The 26832-nt window shown below is 37.2% G+C and overlaps 1 protein-coding gene across 3 annotated transcripts; it reads right to left on the bottom strand.

Moving 5' to 3' along the window:
- Nucleotides 1–7045: 7045 nt before the first annotated feature.
- LOC110603724 (exocyst complex component EXO84C) lies at nucleotides 7046–25507 on the bottom strand. Of its 3 annotated transcripts, XM_021741606.2 has the most exons (8): nucleotides 25216–25507; nucleotides 23709–23854; nucleotides 11596–11690; nucleotides 10101–11145; nucleotides 9176–9688; nucleotides 8482–8670; nucleotides 7529–7665; nucleotides 7046–7454 (listed from the first exon to the last, which is right to left on the bottom strand). In XM_021741606.2, the coding sequence occupies exons 2-8, from the start codon at nucleotides 23745–23747 to the stop codon at nucleotides 7208–7210; spliced, it is 2265 nt and encodes a 754-aa protein (XP_021597298.1). In that variant the 5' UTR covers nucleotides 23748–23854; nucleotides 25216–25507; the 3' UTR covers nucleotides 7046–7207. The 3 variants fall into 3 exon arrangements, with proteins under 3 accessions (XP_021597298.1, XP_021597296.1, XP_043807759.1); XM_021741604.2 differs by lacking the exon at nucleotides 23709–23854 and having other exon boundaries at nucleotides 25216–25506; XM_043951824.1 differs by lacking the exons at nucleotides 23709–23854; nucleotides 25216–25507 and adding an exon at nucleotides 14299–14722.
- Nucleotides 25508–26832: the final 1325 nt, after the last annotated feature.

Raw genomic sequence — 26832 nt, 5'->3', positions numbered from 1 at the left:
TAAATATCAATGATCAATCCCAACAACTGAAGTGGATCCAATTCTTCAACTAGAGCTTTTCTCATATTTGAATTTCTTTATTTTATTATTCGCTTTACTTTATTGCTTTCATTATTAGTTTAATTGAATCAATCTCAAAACCCCCCCTTTATTTTACTTTCAGTTTATTTACCTTCAGTTTATTTTGCTTTCAGTTTATTTTCTTGGCCTTGATAAGGAAAATAGGTAAGCATCAATTCCCTGTGGATTCGAACTTTTTGCCACTATCTGCAGTTGTAAAATTGTTGATAACTGAAAAGGTTATTTTTAACCGGCTTCGACAACCACACATTCAATCTTGTACTCTGAAAACGCTTGTACTCAAAAAAACATGAATGAAATAAGAAATATTATTTTTACCATTATGTGTCTCAATCATCTCTTAAAAAAGAAGAACAGGCACTAGAAGCACTCAGTGAGGTAAGTGGCTGGCCTCGGAAAAAGATCGCCAGTACCACGAAACCGAGCTGAGAGGAAAATAAGCCCTCAATGAGGTAGGTGACTAGTTTTGAAAAAAAGACCCCCAGCACCACAAAACCGAGCTGATAGGACAAAGCAACAGTAAGGCCAAAGAGCCTAAATCCCAAAGTGAAGCCCTCAATGAGGTGGGTGACTGGCCTCAGAAAAAAGACCCCTAGCACTACAAAACCAAGCTGAGAGGACGAAGCGACAATAAGGCCAAAGAGCCTGAATCTCAAAGTGAAGCCCTCAGTTTAGGTGGGTGACTGACCTCGGAAAAAAGACCCCCAGCACCACAAAACCGAGCTGAGAGGACGAAGCTACAATAAGGCCAAAGAGCCTGAACCCCAAGTGAAGTCCTCAGTGAGGTGGGTGACTGGCCTTGGAAAAAAGACCCCCAGCACCACAAAACCGAGCTGATAGTGAAAAAAAGACCCCTAGCACCACAAAACCGAGCTGAGAGGACGAAGCGACAGTAAGGCCAAAGAGCCTGAGCCCCAAGTGTAGCCCTCAGTGAGGTGGGTGACTGGCCTCGAAAAAAAGACTCCCAGCACCAGAAAATCGAGCTGAGAGGACGAAGCGACAGTAAGGCCAAAGAGCCTGAACCCCAAGTGAAGCCCTCAGTGAGGTGGGTGACTAGCCTTGGAAAATGACCTCCAGCACCATAAAACCAAGCTGAGAAGAAGAAGCAATAGTAAGGCCAAAGAGTTTGAACCCCCAAGTGAAGCCCCAAGTGAGGTGGGTGACTAGTCTCGAAAAAAGACCGCCAGCACTACAAAATCGAGCTGAGAGGATGAAGCGACAGTAAGGCCAACGAGCCTAAATCCTGTGCAAGGCCAAAAAGTCTGGAAGCAACAATAAGGCTAACGAGCCTGAATCCCGTGCAAGGCTAAAGAGCCTGGGAGCGACAGTAAGGCCAACGAGCTTGAATCCCGTGCAAGGCCTAAGAGCTTGGAAGTGACAGTAAGGCTGAAGAGCCTAAACCTCGAGTGGGGCCAAAGAGCCCAAAAACAACAATAAAGCCAAAGGCATGAACCCCGAGTTAAGCTACGCAAGACTGAGCTCGGAAGAAAAATTAAATCCTAGGGAGGATCGGGCAGGAAAGAAAATGATAAAAAATGGCTCTAAACCTCCCCTCACCAGAAAATACTAAGGCAGAACGAAAACACAGATAAACGAGCTGAAGCACATCCTATGCTTAGCTTAGCACGGAAGCAAGGGAGCAAGTGCAACCTCAAATGATGAGGCAATAAAAAATCGAAAATAAAAATCCGAGCTCATGGACTCGTAATAGGCAGACGACCTAGTAAAACAGAGATAAGTATGGAAGAGACAGTAGAGAGCCAAGCTTCCTATATAAAAAGGCCCCACAAACGCCAAAAATTAAATAAAAGTAAAGGGCCACACTCCCAGCTCGGATTAGCTCACGGCGAACAAACTAAACTAAGTAGAGAAAAGTGGCAGGAGGCTGAGCTCCCACACCCACAGCTCAGAATATTCAACCCAAAGTTTCTGTCAGAGGATTGCATCAGGAAGGATAAGATATGCAGGCTTGCAACAGGGGCAGAAGTGGGACACTTATACAAACAAGTCACCATTCAAGTCACCATTATAAGTGTTATAGATCCGGGCTCACAACATCGAGGAAGCCCTCACACGAATAAGAAAAACTCATGAGTCATAAGCATTCGCAACACACCGAGCTCCCAGCTCGAGCATATTCGTTCGGCAAAGTCCCAGAAGAGACAACCTAGTCCACTAATCAAGTAAAGTTAAGAAAGTTGAAATTTGTTACGAGAGCATCTGGCTTAAGGTTTTTATGATTAAGTGAGAAGAAATTCACAAGTCAGAATGGATAAAATAGTTTAAGTCTTGAAAGGTTTGAGCAAATCGACAAAGCCAGTAAGGCAGTCTAAACAAAAAATAATCCAAGTATAAATAAGGCATAGGCCGAGGTGAAATCTCATTCATCATCAGACATACATCTCTAGATTGACATACATTCAAACATCAAAGTAAAAAGACAAAGAAATAAAAAGACAGATAGTATAACATAAGTGCAAAGAAGAAAAATAATATCTTTATTTATTCATTTATTTAAGGGTACAGAAGACGAGCCCGAACTGACAAGATCATTCAAAGGATTATTTACACTATCCTCTCCTTGGAGTCCAGCACCCTCTTCTTGAGGTCCAGTTGGCGGGGAAGGAGCTCCTTGAGGCAATGGGTTATCATCCTCCTCGTAGCGCACCTCCTCGCCATCAAAGTCAACTTCAGGGGTACGAAGGTAAGCCAACGGGGTGGAGGGGGCATCTCTAGCTGCCTTTAGGCCTTGATTGAATTCAGAAGCGAACATGCGGAAGGCTGAGTTGTATAATTATTCTTTCATCGCGTTAGAAGCCTTGAACTTCGCAAGTCGCGCCTCACAGGCCTGTTTGATCTTGGCTTTCAACTCAGAGGAGTCTTTGTACTCCTGTAGGCGTTCTTCACAAGCCTGCTCAATCTTGGCCTTCAATTCAGCAGAGTCCCTATACCCCTGCAGGCGCTCCTCATAGGCCAACTGGACCTGTCCTCTGCAAGCCTGGCATCCTTAAGCAGAGCAGAACACCTCTCTTCCAGGGCAGTGACCTCTTGGTGGAGTTGTTGTTGCTGAAGTCGTACTCCTCCGCTACCGAGGCCATGCCTTTCAGGTCCTCAATGTGCTTGTTGAGCTCCTGCTCAAGGACTACAACTCGAGCCAAGGCCTCCTCCCTTTGAGCCGTCATTGCCTCGCACCGAGCCTAGGCTTCATCATGTTCCACCTTAGCCGCCTCGCACTGGGCCTAGGCCTCGTTGCGCTGAGCTCTGGCCTCGTCCTGCTCTCGACAGGCATCTTCCAGAGAAGACAACTGCGCCAAAGCCTCATCACAATGAGACTCCGCCGCAGCAGCTCGCTCAGAAGCCCTGTCAGCCTCATCCCGCATTCTAGCTAAGCGAAGGGTGAGGTCGTCAAGTTGGTTCTTAAGGACAACAATGTGCCCATGAGCATCCCCAGTCGCCACAAGATTCTCCTCACGGCGGGCCTCCTCAATCTGCCGGTCCATCGAGCTCTAAAGGGACTGATCCCGAGCATCGATCTCCATGTAAATACCCAACACCTAGCAGAAGGAAACAACAAGCAAAGTTAGAAGACAACAAAAACAAAGCGAACTCAAAATGATAAAGCGACTCACCATGAGGATCATCTCTCGGAGGCTATCTCCCAGCTCCTCCTAAGACCGTGAGCGACAGGCCACCTGCTGCCGAGTAGAGCAGGCTAGATGGTTGGCGAGAGTGAGGAAGCGCGGATCTGAGACATCAGAAATCCCGCCGAACATCTTCTCCTGCAACAGCTGGGCAACGAAGGTCGTCGCGGACCCAGGAGTTATCTCCACAGCATTAAGGAGCTTGTAGTCAGGAGCAGAAGACAACAGCTCCATAGTCTGCTTCCTTTTCTCAGTAGGAGGGAGAATGGCCTCGGGCGACTTAGCTGCGCGAGCCCTTTTGGAGGCTTGACCCGCAGGAGGGACCTATGTAGGTGGAGCTCACTTACCAGCAGGAGCCGTCCTCAGTAGCAGGAGCGACCTCAACCCCTCCTTTAGAGCCGCCCTCCGCAGATTCTTCGATGATAATGGGCTCTTGAGAGGCTGGAAGAGAAGTTGACTTAGGCTTGGAGGCAGCAAGTGATTTAGAAGAATTGGGAGCCCTGTTGCGACCAGAGGCCTTAGAAACACCAGAGCGGGAGTCCCTGAAAGTTGGCACCAGAGCCTGAGATGAAGCCGGGGTAGGAGGAACAGTTCGGCCAGTTGTCCGGGTAGAAATGGCATGAGCGACCTCTCGAGTCGCCTCGGTCACAAATCGACCAGCCCGAAAAGCCTTCAGCGCAGCCTTCATATTCTCCTAGGATAGGGTGATGTTCCTTGGTGGCTTGATTCGCTCCATCGGGAAGTCAGAAGCTAAAAAAAGCCAAAATGCCCAAACAATTTAGAGATAAATACAACAAAAAGCAAAAACAGCAGAAAGCTAGAACATTAACAAGCAAATACCCGCTTCTCGGCAATCCTGAAGACTGAACACAAACATGCACTTCTTGACATCATACTTCCGAGAGACAGAGGTCAGTCGGAGAAGGCACATATGCTCAGAAAGGGACAACTGAGGAAGGTCATTGCAACCCGGGGGCACATCTCTCCAGGGAAGGTCTACCTCCCAAGACGCCCCGAGGCCTTCCTTCAGCTCCACCACAGCAAAACTTTCGGGCCCAACCCTTAATGGAGTCTTTATGACCCGAGAAGATAGACAACCCTCCTCGGGGCCAAAATAGTAGAAGCCCTAGTTAGCCCGAACCAAATAGAAGAAAGTGGAGAACAGGGCAGCCGAGGGAGAAAAACCCCAACACAAACTGACAGACTCGAAAGAGCACATGAAGATGATGAAATTGGGTGCAAGCATACGAGGAGTCACCCCGAAGTAGCGAAAGACCTTAACAAAAAATAGGGAAAGGTCAAGCCAAATTCACATTGCTTAACAAAGAAAACTAACTGCTGAGTATGTAAAGGGGCACTTGATGACCGCCGGGCTTTCTACACCTGGGGGCAAGGCCGAGCCTTGAAGAAGAACGTTGGCCCAAGACCCATCAGGCCTCACTCAAGCAGACCGGTCTCAGACTGCCGATCCCAACTCGGTAACGCAAAGCGGGCCATATGAAGGAAGTCTAGCCCAGTGACGTGACAAGAGGTAGGAGAGTAGGCCGAGTCACCTCGCAGCCCTTCCCGCATGCGCGTCGTGGGAAATTAAATGGCCTTCTGGCATAGAGAGGGTCCTGACACATCCGTACGTACAAATCTGAGTAACAAAAAGATGTGGTACTGTAGCAGAGAAGCGGTTAGACGTCACTAGCGGATAAAAGGGAACGTCTTCTTCTCCATCCAAGTTTACCCAACCACCGTAAACCCTATTTTCTAGATTTCAGAATATCAAATCTCAAATATCATATATAAGTTTTTATTTTGTCATAAAAATAATAGGTATGAAAATATTTTACGTACTATAATTAATCAAATTAATATTTGACATATATATATATATATATATATATATATATATATATATATATATATATATATATATATATATATATATATATATATATATATATATATAATAAATTATTTGATATATCACATGATTGAAAAACTAATATTATATGAAAAATTATATGTATTATCATCGGCAGCTCCATTTCAGAATGAACCAATGACCTCCGGTTTCAAAATCCTCCTTCCAGCAAGTTTTACATTTTTGTAAAATATATATTTGCTTCCTGTGAATTTTAATAGAGAAGTTTTATAGTCTTATTATATATTTAAATTATTTAAAAATTAAATTAGAATAGTTTTAAAATACAATCAATAAATAGTATGAATTTTTTATATCATTTTAAAATCAATTTAAATTCAGAAATAAATTTTTTAAGTGTTAAAAATATAAATTGAGTTAAATTTCAAAATTTGTATATTATTTATTATTATTATTAAGTTATTCACCATTAATCATGAAATTACACACCAATTTAAGTTTTATAAATATATTAAAATTAGGGCATTACAAAGATTTTATTTATATAAAATTGAGGGGTAACAAATATGGTTTTGACCATTTTATTTTAATTGGGCAATCGACTATAATCTAAACCCACACTAGTTTCACCAAATTCACATGATTGATCAATTTATACAAATTACTTATCTTTTGAAACAGCCGGGCCCGAACTGGTCCAAATAACTTTTGAACCCAATTTCCACTTGACCCAAAATAGTTAAGCCAAGTTATTTAGTAATTCTATGCTAGCTATTATATACAAATCTATTTTCTTCAAATCTTTCGATGTGGGACGGTCAGTTGCCGCAATTCCGCCAAGCAGGCAGCTGACTGTTACACTCGGTCCCGCTAAATTTTGCGACGTCCTCGTCGCAACTGAATCCATTACAATTGCTAACCAGGACCGGACCCTTAGGTATTGTGGTTCGCTAAATTTTGCGACGTCCTCGTCGCAACTGAATCCATTACAATTGCTAACCAGGACCGGACCCTTAGGTATTGTGGTTCGCTAGTACCTCAGGTGGCTCCACCTCGTCTCGTCTCTCACGGGTAGCCCTTTCCTCGCAGGCCCACTAGCTCCGCACAATTTTTCTGACTCAGAGTGGCTCTGATACCAATTGAAACAGTCGGGCCCGAACTGGCCCAAATAACTTTTGAACCCACTTTTCACTTGGCCCAAAATGGTTAACCCAAGTTATTTAGTAGTTCTGTGCTAGATATTATATACAAATCTATTTTCTTCAAATATTCCGATGTGGAACGGTCAGTTGCCGCAATTCCGCCAAGCAGGCAGCTGACTGTTACAGGTTTTTTCTTTTATTGTTTTAGAAGAATAAAAAAAAAATTATATATATATATTTCTCACTTGACCTTTGAAAAAACCACCAAGATATGAAACTTATGTTAAATTTCAGGAAAACTTAGTAAATTATTAAAAATGAATTCCGATTAGTTCACCATTTCTTGCAATTAAGAATATCCTCCTATATCATGACCTGTCTGCACAATCAAATTTTTTCAGAAAGATCAATAATCTAACATGAACAAATGATCACTACCATGAAAACCTTTGAGTTAAAGCTCTGAACTTTTAGCCTTCAGGATCAGTGAAGTAGACAGGGCTATCAAGTTCACCCATACTTGCAGAAACAAAAGATTCAAAGGATTCTACTGTTGAGAGGGAAGAAGCAGTGTCCTCAGAATCTGATACAACCTGATCATGCAGTATTATATGGTCCTCGTCAATCTCAGATGCCTCTGATCCAGATGTTCCCAACAAAAGTTTGTTGATGGCTGACTTTGCAGTCTCCACAAACCATTCATCCTCAGGCAAAGCACTGCATAGGGAAAAACAAAATGTAAAGATGCTGGGAATAGAAATATTTATTTCATTAAAGTGAACATTCAATACCTTTGTGGGTCTATGCCTCTAGCTGAAAAGGTCCGGATTGCTCGAGCAATTATGGCCGAAGCTATCTGGTGAATGTGTCGAGATGGATAACCCGCAAAACGTGCAATTTCTACTGTGAAGTGCATATCAAGAATCAACTGCGACACCAAGGGCAGCTGTCAACAACTGATCAACACCCAGATACATAAGCAGAAAGATGGAGACAGACGACAAGCAACTTGCCCATATTCCAGCCAAGTGAAAATTGTTCCATGAAAACAAGAATGCACTAATATACAAGCTTTAACCATAATCACCATGCCACAAATTAAGTAAAAAATTTGCAAGAAAAGATATGAATTTTATTACTATACTCAACCTTTTTTTTTTTTCTAAAAGAAATCAATTAAATTGAATTTTTGCAAACTTCTAGTTTACAGTAATATATACATTTTCTACTGCAAACCCAAGCTCAACATTTATCGCATAAATCTTCCAAAACATAAAAGGATTCACTAGTTTTTCAAGTTCAATCATACCCTAGCACAAAATAGTTCTACAAAAACGAAGGAGCTTCATGTGATTAAACTATAGATTTTTCAGTGATTAAGATAACTAGTATTTAACTGGCACCTTTAAGAACCAGTATTTTTTTTTTTCATTTTCTTTTTAATAATAATCACTTCTTTCTGATAAAAAAATAAATAAACTCTTTCCATTTTTCCAAGATCAAGACAAAGATGAAATTTCTATTGAAGAGCACCAACAGTCGGTATGATAGCAACTCAATATAAACCGTAGTGCATTTAGAAAATACAATCCTGAAGGTGAAGTTTGAAGCCATCTATTTTTAAGCATTCGCTGCAACCCTATATTTTTCCCAATATAAACCGAAAACCAATGAGAGGGACAACCAGACTAGATAAAATACTTTGTTTATCCGCAATCATATAAAGTTGACAGAAAATAAGAACCTGCTGCAGCCCCAGTGGCTTAAGTGGAATTGATTCATCCTCAAACACGCCCCAGAATTCTTGTTCATCAGACAACCACATTACAACAGTTTCAGTTAATCTAGCAAGCAAAATTTTCTGTATTTTCTCTTTCCCAAGTAACACATCTCCTGCAACAGTTGCTAACTGCTGAAGTTTAGCAAATAACGCCTGCAAGAGAAAAAAAGAGTTTTCATTAGTACCAAGAGAAAGCAAATTATTTATAAATACATGTTGGCTGAAAGAAAGAAAAGTAGTGACATTTAACATCCTCAGCCTCAGTGTGGATTCCTTGCACCATATTTTTAGGTTAGTAACATTCAAAGCAAAACTTCCACAGATAATGTTAACACACTATCTGATAAACAAAAGATAACACAATAAATAACAAGAATCTAAAAAACCCGTCGCTAAAAGCAGCAAAGAAGATAGATTAATATCAATATGAACATAACCATAGAAAAGGAATGGTGGATAGAGTAAGAACAATGTGAACACAACAAAAGAAAGGAAATGGTGGAATTCACATATATTCCTGAAGATATTATGATCATCAAATCATTTATAATTGGATGACTGTGACAACAAAATTATATGCTAAATGGGAGACGCGGGGCACATCCAATTGGCTGCACATTCCATGGAAGAAAACTTCAGTAAGAAAAATAAGGATAACCTGAAATGGTAATGAAGGCAGAGGATCTTCAAATAATAAATCTTCACCATCACCATTTATATAAATTTGCGCATTTAATCGTGTTTTTCCTTCTCTTGAATAGATGAAACTCAAAACATATTGCCGACAGAAGTGATCTCTAAGCTTGTCAAATGAATGCTGAAGATGGCGCTTCCAGTCCTTCAATTCTCCTGTAACACCTGTACTTGGCACAGCATTTTCACTTGCTAGTTCATTGCTTTCATTCTTCAGATTCCAAACTTTTGTTACAGAAAATGGTAATAATTCATCCAGAATAGTAAATGCCATCCCTAAAAGTGCAAGCTGTTCAGAATCTGTTTCAACTCTAAAGTGTACAACTTCCTTCAGCTCTGTAGGATTGTCATCATCAGAAGGACCTGGGAGAGATTTAATCAATGCTTCCATGTACTTATCAAAGAGCTGTGAGATTCTAGTTAACACGTTTCCTCCAAAATGCAAAACAGCCAGGGGAGTTAGTTGTGCCAATATATCCTGTAAAAGTTATTTTATTCCAAAATTACACTAGGAATTAATTACCAGATCACATGTACTAGAAAATAGCAAATAAACCAATAAACTTTAACCAAAGACATTCTACAGTAAAAAATTACAATCCATGCATACATCTATAATCATTCATGTGTTCAGATATATACACTTCATGCATGATTAAAAGACACATGAGCACATATTGATTTTACCCAAATTTAAAGGATGCATAGTTATGCCATGGCCCATGTAGAAGCAACTGGCCTCAAGTCAAACCATACTGCTCTCTTTTAAATGTGATCTTATAGGAGATGCTTTCCCCACAAGCCACATAAATGATCAAACTGGGAATATGGTAATATGAACAAACATCCAGGATTTTCAATTTCAGCAAAATGAAAGAGAAACAACTCACTTCAATAATGTCCATGAATCTCATTCCACTATCAACAAGAACATTATCTGTTGCCGTTGCAAACATAGATAATGGAGACCCTGAATGCAAGGACAGGAGCAAGCTGTCATCAGTTTCTGCCATGTCAAGAATTACCCTTCTGGCTCTTCGAAAATTCAACTCTAACACTTCTTCAATGTATGGCCGTATGAGTACCAAAAGCAACTTTGACAGTTTCAGACCTTGTGATTCCAACATTAAGCAGTAGTTAAGACTAGCCTGAACACAATTGCTAGCTGCACCTAATGCAGAAACTGTCTCTGAAGGAGGTGCATTCTCCTTCACCAACCGTACAAAATATTCAATCTCCCATTCTGCCCATTGGACAACTCTATTAGTATATAAAGGATTATCCCCGAATATGGAACCAGATTCTTTTGTTGTCAATGAAATTTTTGAAAACACAAGCCTAGAGAGTGTCACTGGAAATGTTTTTGGACACAGAGAACATGAAGGAAGCAAAACCTCAATACTCTTTTCTAGGTGGGACCCATATGATTTTAGCAGTAGTTGATGTGCCAAAGGTCCCTTCCCACACTTGATTAAACCAGATAAGGCTTTCTTTAGTTCCAAAATACCAACTGAAGGCCGTTCAGCGATCTCTATTAGCTGATCCTCGACGACTGATTTTCTCTTCAGAAAGGCTGATTTGTAAGAGGATGCATCAGTTGATGTCGCATCTCCTGAGCCCTTCAGCTCTGGATTGTTTCTCTCTTCAGCATCCAACGCCTCTATCGCTTCTTCTACTTTATGTTCGGCTAAGAGGATATCAATATTCTCCAAGAATATTGTCTTGAGATCATCTGAACCACTTGGCAAAGGATTTTGAAGTTCATTGATTTCAGAATTTTGCTGAGAGTCATCATCTTGCCCAATAACATGGGTCCACTCATCCAGGTCACGACAAACACCAGTCATCAAATCCTGCACAAGAATCCCATGTGTGGATATATGCTTTTGCAGCTCAATGAGCTCATGCTCCATTTCAACTACTTCTTCAGACATTCTACAAAAAATAATAAATTCCATGCTCATAGGAATCAGATATAATAGTGACAGATAATGATGAAATTTTATCAGAAAAATTCAGAGCAAGTTTCATCTGGACCAAAGCAAAATTAACCATACACAGAACCATTTACAGATTTTGGAAGGACCAGAACTGGCCATGCCAACAACCTACAAGTGAAATTTGGGAAGAAGCAGAGCTTCTTCATTTTCCAGAAACAGTACATCTAGGAAAAATTAATCAAGATCTTATTGCATTAAGTTTGTTATTCCCCATACATCACTTAAATATCTAATTGGAATTCATATATGTAACGAACAATATAACATTATTTGATTGGATGTAAATATCCACCTAAAAAGAAAATTTTCATGCCAATAAAAAACAATTTTGAAATTTATATAAGCAGTTTATAATTAATGAGAAAAAGCCCACAACATTCCTTACCTCAAGAAAGCCAAATATTTTGTCTGCATGTTGCCACATAGATTTTCCACTGCATCCTTCAAATCCAATAGCTCACAACAAAGCTTTCTAATTCCCTGCAATAGTGAACTTACTTAGCTAGAAAGAAAAATCATGCTACCTTAACACAGTAACAGTTCGTAGGTGACAAAAATAAATAATATAAAGGGGTCATTCAGCACAACACGAGATAAAAAGGGTTTAAACAATAAAACCTAAAAACTTCTCAAACAAGGTGAACAAATACATGACATAAACATACAATAAAATCATCAAAACTGAATTGTGCATGCATCAATACACATAATTATAAAATTAGTCCTTTATGGGGAGCCTTTTCAATGCCTTTTCTCTAAAAGCCCATAGTCCATTTTGATGACAAGGGTTTCTTTCCTATCAACATTCTTTTTGGTGATAAATTGTTGCTTGAGAAAGTACCAGTGATTGCCAACTCAAGTGGCAATCCACTAATTGATATGAAAAGAATAATGAAAAAGATAGCAACTTTACAAGTGGCAAATTCATTAAGCCTCAAACCCCAACATTTCCATACCAAAAAGGTAAATATAACAAAAGAGTAACATATGTAGTATCATTATCTATGAACATGTTTACCGGACATAAAAAAACCCTCTTGTTTGTCAGGCATTCTTAACATAATGTTTTTCCTTTGATAGAAAAATACGCTACAAATAATAGTAAGAGGGAAAAGAACAATGACATATTCATCCCAGAAATAAAAAATAAAAGTAAAAATAAATCCACTCTTACAAGATAGCTCTCCATCCCTCCCTTTGTATATCTGCTAGAGAAATTCCTCTGAAATAACCTTCACCAGAACGCACAAAGAATTTAAGAAAATAGGTGTAGTGCAAACACTGAACTCTTGGGCAGTCCAAAAAAATATTGTTTGAATCCTTCATTTTTACCAGAAGGGTTGTTCTCTTAAAGTGGAGAATTCAGTATGCTCCCATTATAGCCCTTTTGTCCCAGTAAAAGAAACTCAGTATGCATGTTGAATACAGCAATTCCATTAGATTGGCTGCAACAGTGCAACTATAATAGAATTCTCCTTCCAGTTTACTAAAAATAGCATCCCAAGTCCCAACCCAAAAAATACTCCAAAAACATAGAACCATATGATCCAGTAGGATTATTACAACAGGATGTCAATGGGAAGCCTCAGATTATGCCCATGTGACAAATGTCATCCAACAACACATACATTTTTCCTACAAAATCATATCACTGCTTTACTTAATCAACAAAAGCAGGCTTATTTTAGGAACCAAATAAACTTAGTGACTGAAACCGAGCATCTATTTGTACCATGAGCTGAACGGGCACAAACCTCCTAAAGCACTATGTGCAGGACTATGTCAAGGACTTTCCCTGCAGTAGTAACAATTACTTTGTTGGTGCTTTTGTATTCCTACATTTTTCTCTGCAGATGCATGGTTCACCAATTTATAAAAAAATCAATGCCAATTGCATATTAGTGCTCCTTTTATGTAGAGTTTCCACATAAAATTATACTAATATACATAAAAGGCTTATGGTTCTAATAAGTTGAACCTAATCATTTGGACAACCACTAATGGAATCACAGGGGGAAATGGAAAGTGAAAGCCCTGATGACGGAGAGATTTTTTTTCCCCAATTGATTAAGGTTAACAATAATAAAAATCAATACAAAAAAGAAAATCATATAAATGAAATTTTGAAAGCCAAAATGATAAAACTTTGTATTGAGGGATCTAAATTGAGAGCAAATCACAAAATATCAAATGAAACTAACAAGAACAGTCCTTAAAGACCAGTTTTGCCCATTGATAAAACAGTGAAACCACAAACTTCAACAATGACAATCTAGGTTTAAAAAAATAATAATAAAAAAAAAAACACGCATACACATTAAAGGCTCCATTTTTTCACAAAATATTTTCCCAGAAAACAATTTCAGCTTTTCTTGTGGTTAAGGCACTTGACAAAATTAGCCAACAAAAAGTGACTTCCAATTTTTAAAATGAGAAGTTAAATTTTCTAAACTTTGAAGAACTCAAAAGAGATACAAAGAGAGAGAGAGAGGGAACATATAGGTGCCAATTAGGCATACACCCATGAGTCTACTTCCAGCACCAAGTGACAAGCAACCACAACTATTTATCATTTTTTAATATAATTTTGTCCAACATTCAACTGCAACTAGAAAAATATAGCATACTTAGATGTCAAAACAATACTAGTATCTTCTGTATCTGAAGAAAATTATTTTCCAACATACTCCAAATGGCATAAAGTAATTCCAAGAACATATACATTTTCACATATAATTTATGTTCCTCTCAACAAATGGAGGCTAAATTATGCATATCTAACAACAATATAACCTCTTGATAGAAGGCATCAAAATGCAAAAAAGATAATTAGATAAATAAGTCAATGGAGACGGAGGACAATCTAAAAAATGAAGATCAATTAGATAAATGCGTTGTTATAGTAAGTCAACTATGTAATAAACATTAGCATGATTATAGGGATACTTTTCTAAGTTAGAACACATAATTATTGGATATCTTGTATATAAATATTGTATCTTTTTCAAAGGAACATATATAAAAAATTCAGAGTTTACATGGTATCAGAGCATGGTGTAAATCTATTTCTCTTTGGGTTAAGTACTACCACTTGAGATCAATCATTTGGGTATTCCGTTCACATCACTGCCCCTCAAGGAAGGAAGCTTGGTCGCTGATCAGCCTCCTATTAAGATCCGGTGACTGGAAGTGAAGCATGTGGCTCCCACACACCACTTGAAGTTCTCGCCTGTAGCCCGTGCCGATGTGTGATTGGCGCATGCATCTATTGCCAATGTCCTCCGACGACTGCACCTGGTTCTTCCTTGTTGCCTCTATGTTGCAATTCGATTCATGTATTCTCTTTTAGTATTTGACACCTTGTTTGGTGGTTCTTTGGACTTTTGGATTTGGGTACAGTTGGGTACTATTTGGTATTGTTGTTGGCTTGGGCATTGTAGCCTTGGGTACCATTTTTGAGTTTGGCGCTTTATTTGAGGAGATTAAGATTCAGAAAGCTTGGAATTTGATTTTGACTACCGCTGAGAAAATGGTTTTACTTGCAAGTTATTTCTTGTCAAATGGCAGTCACATCTGAAAAAGCTATTTTAATCTCTACAGAAGAATTTGCCAGTTTTCTCAATATAAAAAATCATTAAGGCACACCAATGCTCCTATCACTACTATCACTGAATTAGGTAAACCCATATTTTGTTTTATCTCTTCTTCCACATGGGTCATTGATTGTTATGGGCCCTTAAATAGGATCTTGTCACAGGTCGATTAACTGGAAAATCCTCCTTTCGCCAGACTGATTTTCCCTTGTTAATGTTTTTGCTTTTCTCTGAAAAACCTATTGTGAAATAAATTGAGAACTCGTTTGAGAGAATTCTCGAATCTCATAAATTGATAAATAATATTTTCTGAATGTCTTATTCAATGATTTCAAGTGCCTTTTTATAATGAAGGCTACATTCGGATTATATCAACATTTGAATTCAAAATACTTCCTATCTTCTATTTAAATTTAGAATTTAAAAATTAAACAAAAGATAGCAACTAAAAAATCAAATTAGAGATAACAGATCTTATTTGTTACAACCACTTTGATCAAAATCTATCAAATAGAAGGATAATGCATATCCATAACATTACCTTAGAGAAAAAGCTTGTCCTTAAGCATGTCCCTAGTCATCTGGTTCAATAATAGGAGACCTTAGATCCTTCAACTCCACCCAAAATAATTTTTTGCATTGATGGTTAAGAGAATATGTCTCATCACAATTGTAGCAAAGGCCTTTAGCTCGACGTTCAGCCATTTCTGTCCTGCTAAGTCTTTTAACAAATGGAGTTGAGGTGCTTTCGACATTTAAAGATGCTGCATTACTATTTGCCTTAGACTCTTGAAAAGACCCATAAGCTATCATCATCTGACCCAATTGTTATTTCTTCTCGAATGTTCGAGCAAAATTCATTGTTGTAACTAAATTGAGAGGGTTTTGTAGTTCCACCTCAAGCCGAATAGTCTCAGACAATCCTGCAGTAAAAAAGGCAACTTGTTGGTTGGTTCGAACAGTTGTCGCTTTTGTCCATAAAGATTGAAATTGGCACTGATAATCTTCTATTGATCCAACTTGCTTCAAATTCACTAACTCCCCTAAGGGATTGCTACACAAAAGAGGACCAAATTGCAAGTTGAAGTTATCCTTTAACACTTGCCATGTCATTCCAGGTTCTTCCTGTTCAAGTATGTAAAATCAAAATTGAGCCTCACCAGTGAGATGGAAGGCAGCTAGACTGATTTTATCTGCTTCCATCATTAGTTAATTTTGAAAAAATTGTTCACAGCGATTAAGCCATCCAAGTGGATCGTTGGAGCCATCAAACAAGGAAAAATCAAGTTTCGTATATCTAGGCACTACGCGCCCTTCAGAACGATCATTATTTGGTTTGTTGAGATTATTTCTATAAATAGTCTAGATTTGTAGTGGTAATTATGGATATGATTGGGATATGATTAGGCTATAATTAAGGAATTAATTTATTTTCTTACCTAGTGTGTACTCTTATAAATAGTATATGTACCCCAATTGGCTTGAGGGGAATAATCAAGTACTTTCTCTCAAATCTTCTGCTCTCTTTTTCTTCCTTTCATCAAAGTTTCATGGTATCAGAGCCAAGAAATTTGGTTCACCTTTGAGTTGCAGATCTGACATCTTGCTTTGATGACTTTTTGGAAATCAGTTAGTCTCACCATCCAACCCATTCTCCACACCAGCCTCCGATCTACTTTCCGGAGAAGCACCGCCTCGCACAGACTTGTTTCCGGCCACGCGCCGGCGCATGCATCACTTTCCGGCCACCGTTTCACGCCGACCACCGTTTCACGCCGACGATTCTTCTCCCAGCTTCGCCCGGTGCCGACAACCAAAGCCCAGTAGGTCCGGTCGTCAGATCATCTCGCCTTCACACGTCCTTCATCCACGCGCAGACGCGTGCACCACTTTCCGGCGACCGTTTCACACCGGCGATTCTTCTCCTAGCTTTGCCCGGCGCTGGCAACCAAAGCCCAGTAGGTGTGGTCGTCAGATTTACTGTTCACAGGCGTTCTTTTTGGCAGATTCGACTCACTTTTGTAGATTCGGGTCCCTACTCGGTCCCTTGTTGTTTCAGAATCTCTCTCGACATGCCTGAGAATCAAAACACCCTCAATACAGATTCAGTCTTTATGGCCCAATCAAATAGTGCCCATTCTGGTAATTCTTTTACTTATCTAACCAAGTCTTTACCCATTGGTTCATGGATCCTCGACTCTGGTGCTTCTGATAATATCTCTGGTAATCCCTCTCTTTTCTCTACTCTTGTTTCACCTTCCATACCATCTAAAGTCACATTAGCTAATGGTTCACAAACTCAAGTTAAATGGATCGGTAATGTATATCTCCTTCCTTCTATCCCCTTGACTAATGTCAAATTGACTAAAGATCTTCATTGTTCAGTCATTTTTACTACTGAATTTGTGGTTGTGAGTACTGGAAAGATGATTGGAGCAGGATATGAGTCACAAGGATTGTACTATTTTTCCACTTCTAACTCTCCAATTGCTTTTGTGTCTTCCACCTCCGCTGAACTCATTCATAGTCATTGGGGACATCCAAGTCTAAACAAGTTACAAAAACTGGTTCCTAGCCCCTCTTCCTTGCCTTCTTTAGAATGTGAGTCTTGTCAATTCGGGAAGCAAACTCGAGCTTCTTTTCCCAAGCGAATCAATAATAGGGCAAATTCTATGTTTGACATTGCTCATTCAGATATTTGGGGTCCAAGTCGGGTTAGTACAACTCTGGGATTTCAATATTTTGTTACCTTTATTGATGACTATTCTCGTTGCACTTGGCTTTTTCTTATGAAGAATCATTCTGATTTGTTCCCTATTTTTCAAAAGTTTTATGTTGAAATCTATAATTAATTTGGTGTTCGCATTAAGATACTGCGAAGTGATAATGCAAGAGAATATTTGTCTTCTTCATTCACTCATTTCTTGTCTACTCAGGGTATTGCTCACCAAACTTATTGCTCACCAAACTTCTTGCTCTTATACTCCACAACAAAATGGAGTCGTCGAACGGAAAAATCTGCATTTAAATGAAACAACCCGCACTTTACTCCTACATCACAATGTTTCGTTGCGTTTTTAGGGGGAAGCTATCCTCACCGCCTGTTACTTGATTAACTGAATGCCTTCCTCTGTTTTGCAGCATCAAAGTCCTCATTCTGTCCTATTTCCTAACCAGAATACCACCCAGTTGTCTCTGCGTGTTTTCGAATGTATATGCTTTGTTCATGATCATACTCCTAGCAAAGACAAACTCCAACCCAAATCAGTTAAATGTGTCTTTCTCGGCTATTCACGGCTTCAAAAAGGTTACAAATGTTATGATCCTACTAATAACAGATATCTTGTGTCTGCAGATATCACCTTTTTTGAAACCTCTCCTTACTTTTCTTCTAGTCCAACACACAAAACTTTTGTCCCTAGCGCTTTGCCTGTACCTCCGGCTCATATTTCTTCTTTGCCGCAAGTGTGTCCATCTCCCACTCCTATGCCACCTCTTCAGGTCTATACACGTCGGTCTCACCCATCTGCTAATAACAATGACATTTCTCTCCCTAATGCAAGTACTTCTAATGACTCACCTCCTCTTGCTCTTTGAAAAGGTATTCGCTCTTCCCGAAATCCTCATCCCATTTATAATTTTGTGAGTTACTCATATACTTTTGTCTCTGCTGTGTCTACTGTCTCCATACCCAAGACAGTTAAAGAAGCATTAGATCATCCTGGTTGGTGTAATGCCATGGTTGAGGAAATGATTGCTCTGCATAACAATGGAACTTGGGAACTGGTATCCTTACCACCTGGTAAATCTATTGTTGGTTGTCGATGGGTTTACACAGTTAAGGTGGGACCTGATAGCAAAATTGATCGTCTTAAAGCTCGCCTTGTAGCTAAAGGTTACACAGATTTTTGGGCTTGATTACAGTGATACTTTCTCTCCCATAGCCAAAATAGCTTCTGTTCGCCTCCTTATTTCATTAGCTGCAATTAATCATTGGATCCTGCATCAACTGGACATTAAAAATGTCTTTCTTCATGGAGAGCTCGCTGAATAAGTTTATATGGAACAACCTCCAGAGTTTGTTGCTCAGGGGAGTCAGGCTTAGTATGTCGTCTTCGGCGCTCTTTGTATGGGCTAAAACAGTCTCCAAGAGCATGGTTTGGACGATTTAGCACTGTAGTTCAACAGTTTGGAATGTCTCGAAGTAATTCTGATCATTCCGTATTTTTCATTATAATGGTGATAAATGCATCTACTTGGTGGTCTATGTTGATGATATTGTCATTACAAGAAATGATCATGATGGAATCTCTCAGCTTAAGTAACATTTGTTCAGTCATTTACAAACTAAAGATCTGGAGAAACTGAAATATTTCTTGGGAATTGAAGTGGCACAGTCTAAAACAGGTATTGCAATTTCTCAACGGAAATATGCTTTGGATATATTGGAAGAAACAGACATGTTAGACTGTAGACATGTGGACACTCCCATGGATCCAAATGTTAAGCTTGTTCCTTAATAAGGGGAGCCACTTAAAGATCCTGCTAGATACAGAAGATTAGTCAGCAAGCTCAATTATCTCACTATAACACGACCAGATATTTCCTTTGCTGTAAGTGTGGTTAGTCAATTTCTTCAAACTCCATACAGTAGTCACTGGGATGCAGTCATTCGCATTCTTAAATATATCAAAGGAGCTCCAGGACAGGGTCTACTCTATGAGGACAAGGGTCACTCACAAATTGTTGGCTATTCTGATGCAGATTGGGCAGGTTCCCCTTCAGATAGACGATCTACTTCAGGATATTGTATTATGATTGGAGGGAATCTCATATCCTGGAAAAGTAAAAAACAGAGTGTGGTTGCAAGATCAAGTGAAGAAGCAGAATATCGAGCTATGGCTTTAGCAACATGCGAACTCATCTGGTTGAAGCAACTCCTTCAGGAATTGAAATATAGTGATACTGGCCAAATGAAGTTGATATGTGATAATCAAGCTGCCCTCCATATTGCATCAAATCCAGTTTTTCATGAGAGGACAAAGCATATAGAGGTGGATTGCCATTTTATTAGGCAAAAGATTGAGTCCAGATGCATTTCTACTAGCTTTGTCAACTCAAATGATCAGCTAGCTGATATTTTCACAAAATCACTTCGAGGACCATGAATCGAGTATATTTGTAACAAGCTTGGAGCATATGATATGTATGCTCCAGCTTGAGGGGGAGTGTTGAATTATTTCTGTAAATAGCCTAGATTTATAGTGGTAATTAGGGATATGATTGTGTGATATGATTGGGATATGATTAGGCTATAATTAGAGAATTAATTTATTTTCTTACCTAGAGTGTACTCTTGTAAGTAGTATATATACCCCAATTGGCTTGAGGGGAATAATCAAGTATTTTCTCTCAAATCTTCTGCTCTCTTTTTCTTCCTTTCATCAAAGCTTCATGGTTCAACAAAATTTTGACAGCTACTCATTCCATCTTAGTTTTGGTGTGCTCCTCTATTGAAGGTGCGAATGAGCTCCGAAACTTGATGAGCCAAGTCGTTGAATCGAGCATTGGTTAGTTGCATGAAAGAGTTCAACTTCTCTTCCAGATTTGCTAAATCGCCCATGATGACCGGTTCTGATACCAAGTTGTTATGGGCTCTTAAATAGGATCTCGTCACAGGTCAATTAATTGGAAAATCCTCCTTTTGCTAGACTAATTTTCCCTTGTTAATATTTTTGCTTTTCTTTGAGGAACCTATTGTGAAATGAATTGAAAACTTGTTTGAGAGAATTCTCGGATCTTATAAGCTGATGAATAATATTCTCTGAATGTTTTATTCAATGATCTCAAGTGCCTTTTTACAGTGAAGGCTACATTCAAATTACATTAACATTTGAATTCAAAATACTTCCTATCTTCTATTTAAATTTAAAATTTAAAAATTAAACTAAAGATAGCAACTGAAAAATCAAATCAGAGGTAACAAGCTAAAATACTAATCTTATTTGTTGCAACCATATTGATCAGAATCTATCAAATAGAAGGATAATGCATATCCATAATATTGATTCAGGTGCTACAGATCATATGACAGGTAATTCTAATATCTTATATGTTTTTCAATCTCATACCACCTCTAACTCTATCACTTTAGTTGATGGATCTATCTCTTGTGTCGTGGATTCTGGGGTTGCAAACTTTATGCCGTTTATCTCCCTATCATCCATTTTGTGTTTGCCTTAACTCTCTTTTAATTTTAATTTACTTTCTGTCAGTAAACTTACTCAAACCTTGAATTGTTGTGTCTCACTCTTTCCGAACCATTGTGTTTTTCAAAATCTTACGAAGAAACAGATTATTAATCGTGGTAGTGAGTCTGGAGGTCTTTACGTTCTTAACCAATGAGTACCAAGGTCTCTCGTATGTTCTAGTATCTTTAACTCCTTTTAAAATCCATTGCCAATTAGGGCATCCTTCATATTTGTCTTGAAAAAATTATGTCCCCAGTTATAGTCACTGTCAAATTTAGGATGTGAGTCAAGTTAATTTGCTAAGCATCATCGTTTACCTTCTATTACTACAGTGAATAAACGAGCATTATCTCCTTTTAAGTTAGTACATTATAATGATTGGAGTCCATATCCTATTGTTTCTAAACCTGGATTTAAGTATTTTGGCACTTTTGTTGATGATTACTCTCAGATTACCTAGTTGTATTTGATGAAGAGTCTTTTAAAATTGTTTCCTATCTTTTGTGCCTTTTATTCTGAAATTAAAACTTAGAACAATGTTCCTGTACGGGTATTACATAGTAACAATGCCAAAGAATACTTTTCAGAAAACCTCCAAACCTTCATGGTCTAAAATGGAATGCTTTATCAGTTTTTTTGTGTGGACACGCCTCAAAATGATGTTGTTGAAAGGAAAATTCGACATCTACTTGAGGTAGCTCAAGTTGTTCTGTTTCAAATGAAAGTTCCAAAAGATTTTGGATAGATGCAATTTCTACAGCTTGTTTCTTAATTAGTCGCACACCTTCTTCTGTCCTTCATGGTGATATTCCTTATTATGTTCTATTTCCGTCCAAGTCATTATTTTCTATCAAATCTCGTATATTTAGTTGTACTCGCTTTGTATGTTATGTTTGTCCACAAATCACTAAATTAGATCCCAAATCCCTTAAATGTGTCATTTTCTATTATTTCAGAGTTCAAAAAGGGTATCGATATTTCTCTCCTGTTCTTAATCGTTATCTTGTGTCTACTGATATTACATTCTTTGAGTCCACTCCTTTTTCTCTCAGTTTCTCATTTATAAAAGCCAAGGAAAGAAAGATGATTTATTAGTATATTCTATTAATCAAGTGTTTGTGGCTCACCATCCTACAAGTTCATCTATTCCGGTGACTATCCGTCCTATTGTTGTTCATGTTCATTCTAGGAGGTTGGAGACTCTTGACTCAAGCCATGCCCCAATAGCTTTTTCGTTGGAAGATCTCGCCACCGTTCCCATTCCTGCTTCTGATTTAGACCTACCCACTACTATTTGCAAAGGTAAACATAAGTGCACTTATCTAATCTCATCTTTCATTTCTCATAATCATTTGTCTTCCTCATCCCGTTGTTTTATCACTACTTTGGAATCTGTTATTTTTTCTAAAACTATTAAGTAAGAACTTATCTCATCTTGGTTGACGTGCTACAAAGCAAGAGGAAATGATGGCATTAGACGCTAATGATACTTGGGAACTAATACCTCTACCCTCTGGTAAGAAAGCAATTAGCTGCAAATGGGTTTTTAAAGTGAAGGTGAATTCTAATGGTTCTTTGGCTCGATTAAAAGCTTGCCTTGTTGCCAAAGGCTATGCTCAGATATATGGAATTTATTATTCTGACATTTTTTCTAAGGTAGCAAAATTGACTTCTATTCGCCTCTTCATATCTCTAGCGGCCACTTGTAATTGGCATTTGCATCAATTAGACATCAAGAATGCTTTTCTTCATAATGATATTCAAAAAGAAGTTTATATAGAGCAAACGCTCAACTTTGTTGCTTCGACGGAGTTGGATAAAGTGTGCAAGCTCCGCAAATCTCTATATGGACTAAAACAAAGCCCTAGAGCTTGGTTTGGAAAGTTCAGCGAGGTAGTACAACAATTTAGTATGTAGAAGAGCATGTATAATCATTCAGTATTTCATACAAAATCTAAAAATCGTCTAATTATACTTGTGATTTATGTTGATAATATTATCATTACTAGAAGTGACCTTCTAGGCGTCTCCTCACTCAAATCATTGCTTTAATCCAATTGCAAATAAAAAATTTAGGCCAATTAAAGTATTCTTCAGGCATTGAGATTTCAAGGTGTAAAAAATGTAAGTTCTTGATCTGTTGGCTGAAATAAGGAAATTGGTGCCAAACTATGCAATGCACCAATGACTCCTAATCTTCAACTTGCAACAGAAGATAGTGAGTTATTTGATAATCCTGAAATGTATAGAAGGTTGGTTGGCAAGTTAAACTACCTTACAGTAATCTGTCCAGATATTGCATACTCTGTTAGTATTGTAAGTCAGTTTATGTCCTCCCCCACTGTTGCTCATTGGGAAGCTTTGGGACAGATTTTGTGTTATTTGAAGGGTAAACCAAGACACGATCTCATATAAAGCAATCATGGAAATTTAAATATTGAATGTTCCTTTGAGGCAGATTGGGCAAGAATGAAAATTGACAAATCAACTACAGGTTATTGTGTTTTTGTTGGAGGAAACTTAGTATTATGAAAAAGTAAGAAGCAAAATATGATTTTTCGTTCTAGTACTGAATCTAAATACTGCCCAATCTATGTGTGAATCAATATGAATACGTCAATTATTGAATGAAGTCAGTCTTAAGGTCTCATCACCTGCTCAACTGTGGTGTGATAACCAAGAGCTCTGCACATCACCTCTAATCCAGTATTTCATGAACAAACTAAGCATATTGAAATTGACTGTTACTTTGTTCGCGAAAAGATTCAATAGCGAGTCATCTCAATTAGACATGTCAAGACTGCAAAACAATTAGGTGATATTTTCATGAAAGCTGTCAAGACTGCAAAACAATTAGGTGATATTTTCATGAAAGCTCTAAATGGAGCTAGGGTTGACTAAATTTATAATAAGTTGGGCATGATAAACATATATATTTCAACTTAAGGGGGGAGTGTTATAGTAAGTCAACTATGTAATAAACATTAGCATAATTATAGGGATACTTTCCTAAGTTAGAATACATGATTATAGGATATCTTATATATAAATATTGATCATTTTCAAAGGAATATATACAGAAAACTCAAAGTTTACATGCATAAACATCAACACATTCGTTCAAAACAAACTTCCAGGCATTCCAATTACGACATTGCAAAAGAAGAAGAAACTTTGAATAAGAATACAATAAATGGAACTGTATGAAAGAGAGGTCATATTTCCATAAAGCTTTTAAATGGAAAAACTTTACCCATTTCTTTAAAAATTGACAAAATAACCAGAAGCACAATGCTCCCCATTAAGCTTTTCTTTTCTTTTATTTTCTTTTTTTCTTCTTCATCTGGAAAGGGGATTGCATTGCCTACAGTCCCATAAATATTACATTGATGGATAAAATGAAAACAGGGTAAATTTACAGTAAACAGCCCTACATGAACACTCTAAGGACTTTCCGCACACTGAAAAAAGGTGTTCAGATGGGTAGTTATGGTTCGGATATACATAAATGCTAGCCTCTAAGAAAGAAAAGGGGGTGACCAAAAAACAGGGAGGGGAAAAGAATAAAGGAAAGACAGGCAGACACCAAACTGAACTCTAAACCAAGTAGCATAAATCCATTTTAAATCTGTCCTAAACATGCAAGAAATGAACTTTCTCAATATACTAACAAAAGAAAACCAGATGGGAAACCAACTCATTCTGTAAATGAATCCGAGTGTAAAGCTACGATTAAATCTCACTGCAACTACGATCCACAAAAAAGAGCACATTTCGAGGTATAAAATTAAAAAGTTCTCCCAAACAATACAAAAACAGACCTTCAAAGCTTATGCCCCTTTTGCATTACTCACGCTAAGAAGAAGAAAATGAAGACGAATTGAAATTACTGCAGCACAAAACCATACATGAACCTAGTAATTCGCATTCTGTACAATAAGAGCTTAAGATAGAGGAACACAGATACCAAAAGTAACCACTTATAGGAACTAAACTTAAAATAAAGAGAACCCAGATCATAACGCAATATGCTGTCAATGAAAATATCATAGATACAAAGAAATTGGGTTCAAATTGAACTATTTCAGCACCAAAGCATATTTAGCTGCCCAGCGAATGACTGAAGTAGGGTTGAAAAAGGAAATTATGCAAAAAACTGACCTTTTCAGTGTGTGATTGATAGAGGGAATCGATCTTGGACTGAGGTGTAATGCTTTCTATTGATGGGAAATCATCATCTTCTTCGCTGCTCTCCATTTCTCACTCTTTAGTCAATAGAATTTACGAGTTCTCTTTCCAAGTCTTCAGTCGCTTAGTATGTCTCCTATAGAGAGAGAGACGGAAAGATTGATTTCAAAATGCAGACAGAAAGGAGACCGATGCGGGCACTGAGCATGGAGGAAGCAGACATAAGAATGTGGCTTTGCCACTTCGAAACTTGTGTACCAGTGTTACTATTTGATGCCTATGGAAATTTTTAGTCATGGTTACTAATTTTAAGATTTGTTTTTATTTTCGTGAATGATTTTAATTTTTCAATAACATTACTTAATTGTTATTTTTTAAAAAAAAATCACTCCAATAATAAGTTTTTAAGTGATTAGGATAAAAAAAATAATCCTTTTAGATATTATCTTCAATGTTTTTTCATTTTTTTTATTTTTTCATTACTCTTATTTTAATGTTTAAAAAAATTAAAATTAATTATAATAAAATATTTTTATCTTAAATAAAATTTAATTTATAAATTTACCAATGATTTAGTTATTTTTTATATTTATTTTTATTCATTTATAATTATTATTTTAAATTTTGTTAAATGAATTAATACAATTTAATGTTAAATAAAAATTTTTAATACATTAATTTATTTTTCTAATTAATAAAAATATGTTATTGATAAAAAAATTTTAAATATCTAAAAATTAAAATTAATTTTTTTTTTACTTTTATAACGTATAATACAAGGAGTTTAATAATATTTATATTTAGAATATTTATAATTTATTGTAAAAAAAAAAGAATATTTATAATTAATGTTAAAAATGTTATTTTTTTATTGATAAAATTTTATTTTGAAAAAAATAATGACCTTTAATTAATATTAAAATAAAAAATTTTTGTTTATAGTAAACCTTCAAAAAATCTAACATTTTTTTTTATCAATGATCGTAATGAAAATTTTCATTATTTTTATTTCTATCAAATATTTAGTCACTGATTTTAAATTAATTAATTTTATACTTTTATTTTTATAATTGATTTTATTATTATCTAGTTAATTATATTTTATAATTAATAATACAATTTAAAAAAATAATTTATATTAATATTAATATTTAATTTCAAATAATGAATTAACATCAGAACATCCGAAGAAAGCAATTAGTAAAAAATCATACATTAATTGTTTAAGAGATTTTTTTTTAATTGAAAATTAGAAATTAGTAGAATAAAATATGAGATATTTTAAATTTATTTAGATATACTTATTATTAAATTATGATAATAAAATTTATGAGTGCTAACAGACAAGAGCATAAAAATGATGGAAGTCTTTTTTTCTGGGTTAACGAATAAGGAAAAAGATGACTTAGAGAGAAAAAGGATCCTTTTCATTTTCGCCCTTAATGCAAGCCATGCATCACACCCAAGAAGACCATGACTTAGTTAACACCAAACCCATGTTTAGGCTTTTTCTAAATCTATGGAGCTCATTTCTTGGACCAAGCCCATTTGATCCATGACTTTTCTTCCAACTCAATACAAAGCCCAATC

This window comes from Manihot esculenta, chromosome 16 (genome assembly GCF_001659605.2).
Source record: "Manihot esculenta cultivar AM560-2 chromosome 16, M.esculenta_v8, whole genome shotgun sequence".
Lineage (NCBI taxonomy): Eukaryota > Viridiplantae > Streptophyta > Magnoliopsida > Malpighiales > Euphorbiaceae > Manihot > Manihot esculenta.
Note: the sequence above shows the minus strand (reverse complement) of the source record. Positions and strands in the feature narration are given on the sequence as shown.

Bases quoted from the DNA above. Each gene is read 5' to 3' on its own strand.
- LOC110603724 (XM_021741604.2), bottom strand. From the start codon at position 25,311: ATGGAGAGCAGCGAAGAAGATGATGATTTCCCATCAATAGAAAGCATT. The intron at 8,671-9,175 runs GTTATCCTTATT...TTTCTCTTGCAG, and splicing joins TGCCTTCATTACCATTTCAG to GCGTTATTTGCTAAACTTCA. The intron at 7,666-8,481 runs GTTCTTATTTTC...TTGGTGTCGCAG, and splicing joins AGCCACTGGGGCTGCAGCAG to TTGATTCTTGATATGCACTT.